This window comes from Brienomyrus brachyistius, chromosome 20, assembly GCF_023856365.1.
Source record: "Brienomyrus brachyistius isolate T26 chromosome 20, BBRACH_0.4, whole genome shotgun sequence".
Taxonomy (NCBI): domain Eukaryota; kingdom Metazoa; phylum Chordata; class Actinopteri; order Osteoglossiformes; family Mormyridae; genus Brienomyrus; species Brienomyrus brachyistius.
This window is the reverse complement of record NC_064552.1, coordinates 8704791-8712462: the sequence shown is the minus strand read 5'-3', so window position 1 is coordinate 8712462 and position 7672 is coordinate 8704791. Positions and strand designations below refer to the sequence as shown.

Below are 7672 nucleotides of genomic sequence, written 5' to 3'. Positions count from 1 at the left end.
GTTACAGTTATAACTTATTTTAATCGGTGCTGCTAATGATCCTAATGACCTGGGGCCTCTCCTCAGGTGCGGCCATAAGGCTCTGGAGGCGCCAGCCTGAGCGCAGTTTATGGCACAGGTGGTGCGTGTCACGGGTGGTGCGTGTCTCGGGTGGTATGTTGTAACCCTGGACCTACAACAGGAAAACAAAAAGTTTTGTATGACAATATGGCTACCGCTACTCAAAACGAACACAGCACCTCGAACTCTCACCATTACAACAGGCCTAGCCATGCCACAGGGTTAGATGTACTGGTGTTATAACTAATGTCTTCAGAAATGAATGAATTAAAAATGAATTCCACGCCACCTAACTTTAAAGCTTCCGATTTTTCAAACTCGGTGCAGTTGCTTGTGATTAAATGATCACTATAATGGGTAACACTTGAGGGGACTCAAATACTTAGTAATAACTCAGTTACTAATGAAGTATGAATCATGAGCAAATCATGTACAAATATAGTCTACTTAAGATGAAAGATGTCACGATTCGTTAATCATGGACAAACAGGAGATCGGTAGTGCTGTCGCTCGTGTTATTCATTACTTGTTCCTTCAGTAGTTCACTAAGATTCAGAGAATTAACAGATATAGCCCCGTAATAAATATAGTAACTGCTTGGGATAAATGATGCGTCTCATTTCATTAACGGTAAACAAACATGAGATCGGTATATTTACATGCGTTACTTGTCCCTACAGTACTCCCTTCGGTGATTCCTTCAGTAGTTCATAAAGCTTTACCTAATTAGTAGATATACTATAGTGACAGATATAATACTTGCTTGAGGTAAAAGATGTTACAGTTCATTAATGGTGAACAAACGTGCATGAGATCAGTTGGTAACTAACACTTAATTTGTGGTTAATTGATACATAAATGATAGCACAATGCTATATTTTTGTGTCCCCTCAAGTAATCTGTTACCCCGTTGTGATTTGCAACTAGTGGTTATATTTAAAAACTGTAATCTCAATAGACCATTAATAAGCTATAAAACACTTTACACACAGTCCAGTTGTGCAAATTTAGACACAAGTACAGTGCAATTTCAAATCTGCTTTAGCCAGCGTAAACGTCATACTTTTGTGTTGTCCCAATTGGGAATGATGCTTTTTCCTTAATCAATTTGCTTGACTTACACGTTCTTGCTAAAGATTGCAGTCAATGCAGAAAAACATGCAAACAGCATTAAGCAATTCTGAACCAGAACATCGAATCAAGCCGCAATTCCACAGTTACACGGAAAAGAAAATACTACATTGGCTATTTAACCATCAACTATCAATTATTGAAAGAGGCATCGAAACGCATTACATTAAATTTTTGTTGTGGGGAACAGAGAATTGTATTTAAAAGTGGAGCCGCGTGACCTTCTCTTCATACTGAAAATTAGGTTGCTCGTTGCATACAGCAATAGGCACAGCATAGGTCCCACTTAGACAGAAAAACATGAGCACTACTGCTTGACAGAATATTCTGACTGGGTGACAAGTTGAGTTCCGCCTCTTTATTTATTTGCCATGAAACCTCCACAGGAACATTATCCTTCTAAGGCTGATATGAGGTGTGCAACGTTTATGTACGACAGGATTGCAAGACGGCGTCTCGCACAGCCGTAGTGTTTTGGGGCTGTCAGTGTGATGCGCTTTTTCCACGTTTAACGGGAATTTTTAGAAAGGAGAAAAAAATGGGAACATGCACCGCGATGGGAACGATGAAAATCACACCAGAACTACTGAAGCAGCTGCTTCAAGTTTACAACCTGACACGCCAAGACTTCATTCACACTTACAACGTGCTGCCGCTCGTCTATACTCCCGAGTTGCCGTCAAGCGCAAAAACGACATTTGTCATCATGTATGCCATCATTTTCGTCCTGGCACTGGTGGGAAACAGTCTGGTGGTTTACATAGTTTCACGGAAGCGAGCAGTGCAGAGTGCTACCAACATCTTCATCTGCTCCCTGGCGGTGAGCGATCTGCTCATCACCTTCTTCTGCATCCCTTTCACCTTGCTGCAGTACATCTCTTCCGAGTGGCTTGGGGGTAAGTTTTATGCACATTCATTTAACGGCATATAAACGCCTTCAAATTATACTGTACTGAGTCTTAGTTTTTAAAAGTATTACTGGAAGCTACAGCAAGATTCATTTGGTCATAACCTAAGGAGAATAAACAGTTTTAACCTGTGTTACACTACCGATAATAAGTTTCGAGAATAACTTGCGTATTGTTTTTTTTTCCTCTTCAGTAGTTAAATTTACTTGGACATTGCTGTCTAATGTCACAATCAATATCAAAAATAATTCAATACATTTTAAAATTCAGACTTTTATACTGATTATAGCCATACACTCGAGGTCTGTTACAGTTGCTCTTTTATTACATGTCGCAGTTATATTTAATATTAAGTATCATGATGACGCATAAAACAGAATCTAAGGAAATGTTTTGAAATATTCTGAAAATGCAATACGGTAAACAGTAAGCTTCAGTATTCAAAAGGGGTGTTTAAAGTTACATTTACCTTAACAGCAGAACTTCACTATAAGACAGAGTTGATAGCAGGCAGAGTATACGCCACAGCTCACTGCCGCCATAGTGCCGAAACTGCTCATTGGTAACGTCGCAAATTGATCACGGCGCCGTGCTTTTTTCCAGGGGTCCTGGTATGTAAATCTGTCCCCTTCGTCCAGACAGTGGCTATAGTTACTGGTATTCTTACCATGACCAGTATTGCCGTGGAGAGGTACCAGGGCATCGTTCATCCGCTGAAGATGAAGAGGCAGTACACGCCGCAAAGAGCTTACAAAGTGCTAGGTGAGCTGTTAACTATTCATGTAGAATTAGGCTTGTGGCATATGTTTGACACCTGACTTGGTTGTCCACAATGTTGATGTGTGTACAAAGATACACTGGATATCTGACGTATAGTCACCTTTGATTAACAGCAAAAGGATCAATCAATCAATCAATCTATCAATCTATCTATCTATACTCTCAGAAAAAAAAGATAAAAATTTGTACCCTTGTAATTGTATCTTTTAAAGTACAGAAATGGATTCTGAGGAACATCCCAAAGGTACAAACAGCATGAATGTACCATCAAAGGTACAAAAATGTTCCTCATATTCAATTTCTGTACCTTAAAAGGTACAGTAACCTACAGCTAAGGGGAAAACTGGCAGACCTTTGACAGTACAGCCTCAGCGACAAGCAAAGGTACAAATTTTCATCTCTCTCTCTCTCGCTCTGTCTGTCTATCTATCTATCTGCCTGCCTGTCTTTCTGCGTACCTGTCTGTCTTTCTGTCTACCTGTCTGTCTGCCTGCCTGCCTGTCTTTCCTTTCCACCTTGTGAAACACATGATGCTGTGTATTCAGAAGAATGATGATACTTCTGGAAAAAGGTTAGAGTTGTTGTAGCAGGCAGGTGTGTCCTGCAGCCATAACATGTACCTTGACCAGACACCTGGCTGTTTATCTAACTGCCGGCACATTACAAAGGTCAGGCTGACAGCAGCTCCAGAGACCTGCAATATACGAGCTCTTTGCTCGCTCCACTTCATCTTTTAAATGTAATGTACTGTTCAAAATCATTTCTCAGCCTGTTAAATTGAATCAATACAGCATCGTCTGATTGAAGACCCAGGAATACGGATTCTGTTCCTAGTTTACTTATAATTTTTTTTAGATATGTTACATTTAATGGCAGCTTATGTCTCTGAAGCACATTTGTTTAATTCTTACTGTGTAGCTATAGTTTTTACCATCCATAATGAACACGTGGGATATTACGTGAGACAATTCAATATCAGTTCAAGCATCATTTTCAAAGGTTTCACACAATTTCATGGAATTAAAACTCCACTAAAAACCGACATTGTGGAAATTGCTCCAGTGATTTAATCTGCGTTTTCTTAATTGGGCATTTCCCAGTGGTGGAGTATCTGACAGTGAATTGCCCGAATGCAAATGACCATATCATTATACGTCACAGAAGCTGTATCTCTCATATGCCCAAACAGGGCTAGTTTGGACGGCAGCTGTGATTGTTGGATCCCCAATGCTGTTTGTGCAAAAACTGGAGGTGAGTAGGCATACATCAAATGTGTGAGATGTTTAATTTGCTATAAATATTATTTTTTGTAGGAAAATGATATAGGTTAATATTGATGTTGCAAATATGTATTTTCCATTATTGTGGTAATGTGCAGAATGAGATAAAAGTACGCTGAACTTTTTAATAGGTCTTGCAGTTTCCATGTGTAACTGGGGATGCATTTAGATAATGAGTCAGGTTTCTGAATGGATGGATGAATCAGAGATATAAAGGAGAAGGCTTTGTGCAGTGTTTGTATACTGAATTCACATGGCTAAGAGGCAATAACAAGTTGTCCCTTCGACACTTTCTGCCTGGTTCTGGCATTAAGTTAGTTTGTGTTCATTCGTTTGCTTTTTTAGTAAATATTCCAGCAAGCTTCAGTCAAAATGAGCACTAGAATGTTTTACTTTGGCCCCTTTGACACAATCTGTGTGCCATTAATGTTTCTGTGACATACTTAGACTCCCTAAGAGCTTCTTAATGAAGTGCGACTATGTGTGTGATTTGGTCTCAATGTACATCTCTTAGCACAGACCATGTTTACTGCATAGGCCGTCCGTAACCAGGCTTTCAGATGTGGTTGGTACGCAGCGTGTGTCTAGCATGGAATCCCACCTTTTAATCTGACGCACTTCCACTTCCGAGAGGCATTTTCATCGTTCTGATCAAAAGCTGCAAGTTGACTCTTCATGCCGAAGGACGCTGCCCTGCTTAGTTCTGCCACGACGCGTGTCGAGAGGCTGCGTCGCTGCCAGATTTGTCATGTTTTGATCTCTGCGGGGTCCACGTTTTAGCCAGTGTGCTGTTTTTTATAGACTGTTGTCTAATTCTGTCCTCTTAAACTGATTTTGTTCCTGGGAACAGTTATTATATCCAGAGCTATATGCACACTAATAGTGTTGAAGCAGCTTTTTAAGACCCGTTGAACAATACGATAACTCTATACCTTAAATACTCCAAATCCTGTACAACTATGAGACTAGTCTATGTTATGCCCTATTACAGTGGGCATACAGTGAATTAGACAGGAAAAAGCAGTAAAAACTCAGTGAAGTCTTGGTTATCTAGAAAATGAACCGGTTTTAATGGACTATGCTTATTGTCACAATGTTAGTCTGTTTTATTTCTGTATGCTCTTACCACCGCATGTAAAAACTGTTTGATGGATCATGACGTCTATAAGATTTTACAAGATTTGGCAAAATAAAGGTTAAATCTGTTACTAAGCTGACTGTCAGTCTTAGTGCATACAGTCCAGCAGAATTGAAGGAAGTCCAGCCAAATGACTTGGTAGCTAAAGGACAAAGTTATATCTGCCTTAGGCATCATCAAATATGATTCATTTATTTAAAAGCTGGGATTTATGCAGCCAATTTCCAACACAGGAAATTGACAGTCGACGTACAGTGCGGTAAAGCAGCCCAGACTCCTTTGCCATTCCAAGCTCGCCGCTAAACCCCTAATCTGTGCATTAGCGCGCGGAAGCGTATTCAGGCCTCTCCTGTTCCCAGGTGAAGTACGACTTCCTGTACGACCGTCACCATGTCTGCTGCCAGGAATGCTGGCACTCGCCCGCTCACCGCCGCGCGTACGCCACCTTCATCCTGGTGGTGCTGTTCCTGCTGCCCCTAGCGACCATGCTCATCCTTTACACGAGGATCGGGATCGAGCTATGGATACACAAACAGGTCGGGGACTCCTCCGTGCTGAACGCCATGAACCACAGCGAAGTCAACAAGATTTCAAGGTATTCACAAGCCTGCCCTGGAAATGACTCCGTTCCTACTTCCATCCACCCATCACCTAGTGCGACCCAATCTCCTATGATATCGTCATTTTCTTCCAAATAATGATTTTCTTTCTTCCTCCATCCACTGTCGGTTACAGGAAGAAGAAGCGGGCCGTTAAGATGATGGTCACCATCGTCCTACTCTTCACCGTTTGCTGGGCCCCATTCCATACAGTGCACATGCTGTTTGAGTACAGTAAGTACGCCATCTTATAAACCGTGCCGTTACAAGGAAGTAGAATCAAGGCAGCGTATCTCCGACGTTCCTGCTAGTCGTGCGCCAATGTGGACCAACAGATATATGGATCGATTAATACTAACGCATGCTGCCCTGTGACTAGACGACCTGGAGAAGCGCTACGATGAAGTGACCCTGAACACGGTCATCGCCATCGTGCAGGCTGTGGGCTTTTTCAACTCGTTTAACAACCCCGTCGTGTACGCCTTCATGAACGAGAACTTCAAGAAGCACTGCAAGTCTGCGCTCTCCTGCTGCCTGCCGCGGCCTGGTCCGCCCCTGCTCGCCGCCACGGGGGGGCCCAGACTCGGCGCACATTTCGCCAGGTGGGACACCTCCCTCAGAGACCGACCCAAACTCATCAGCGAGGGGAATGTGGCCGAGTGTGTGGTGTTGCGCACGGCGCGCACAGAAACCTCGACTGCGTTCGTGGAGGAGAAGGTGTCAGCCGTCAACTCGGAGCTGCCTGCCAGCTGCTATATCGCCTCATAATACACACTTTGAACAGTGGGAAACACTACAAAATGTCTGTGCTGCAGCAAGTTAAAAGAGGTACTTAATGATTGTGTAAAAACGACTGTGATACTTCATGATATTCCAAGGATTTCCGCTACCACGCATCTTGATGAGAAATTAACCAAGGCAGCTGCTGTAAGAATATTTTCCTTGGTATTTTTAGATTGCAATATTCTGCAGGGTCTTTAACAATGTATAATATTAACCTGTTTAAAAAACGATTCCTCCAAAGAGGGATGCTGTTAGCATTCTGAATATAAACTGTAATTACTGAAACCGGTAACATGCAAAATGATTGAGCAAATATTCTGACTGTGCGGCTTGTCAGTGAATGTCATTTATATTCGCTAAAACATTTGTTTCTTTAATACAGAAAAGATGGTTTATTGGTAATATTTCAGTGAACAATTACCAAAGCTATTCAAGATCAGAAATAAAGCAAAAAGTATTTCAGATCAGAGACCCATCAACTTAGCAAAATGAGTATAAAGATGGTACAAACACAAATTTTTCCAAGTAAAAAAAAAAAAACACATCAGATTTCTAAAAAGCAAATATACTTATACAGCCTTTACCCTGGTTACGATAGGTTTATCGGAAAGTAACCCTATCGTAAGGCGAAAATGCATTTCAATACAGTACACTTAACCTGACAAACATCATAGCCTGGCTTAGCCTGCTGTAAACATTCTTAGAACACTTACATTAATCTATAGTTGGACAAAATAATTAATACAAGCCTATTTTATAATAAAGCGCTGAACATCTCATGTAATGTATTGAATAATGTATTGAAAATACATTACTTTACTTACTTACTTTGAAATGAACTCTCGTAAAGACGAAATATCGTAACACAGACCCATCGTAACCTGGGGAGCGTTTGTATTTGAAATTTGTCAGGCTCTCCTGGGAAAAAAAAATACAATAAAGCAAATTGTAACGTGCAGTTACACGTTACAATAGATTTCATTTTTAAAGATA

The 7672-nt window shown here is 41.1% G+C and overlaps 1 protein-coding gene across 1 annotated transcript; it reads left to right on the top strand.

The window, feature by feature from the left end:
* The first annotated feature begins 1553 nt into the window (after positions 1-1553).
* Positions 1554-6993, top strand: LOC125716011 (pyroglutamylated RF-amide peptide receptor-like). The gene is made up of 6 exons (XM_048988221.1): positions 1554-2087; positions 2703-2861; positions 4069-4130; positions 5657-5892; positions 6033-6130; positions 6276-6993. Exons 1-6 carry the CDS (start codon positions 1730-1732, stop codon positions 6662-6664), a joined length of 1302 nt encoding a protein of 433 aa, XP_048844178.1. The 5' UTR covers positions 1554-1729; the 3' UTR covers positions 6665-6993.
* Positions 6994-7672: the final 679 nt, after the last annotated feature.

What these genes read in the sequence shown, in the direction of transcription:
- LOC125716011 (XM_048988221.1), top strand. Translation starts at nt 1,730, where the DNA reads ATGGGAACATGCACCGCGATGGGAACGATGAAAATCACACCAGAACTA. An exon ending in GAAGTCAACAAGATTTCAAG is followed by an intron (nt 5,893 to 6,032) that starts GTATTCACAAGC and finishes TGTCGGTTACAG; the next exon opens with GAAGAAGAAGCGGGCCGTTA. An exon ending in GCACATGCTGTTTGAGTACA is followed by an intron (nt 6,131 to 6,275) that starts GTAAGTACGCCA and finishes CCCTGTGACTAG; the next exon opens with ACGACCTGGAGAAGCGCTAC.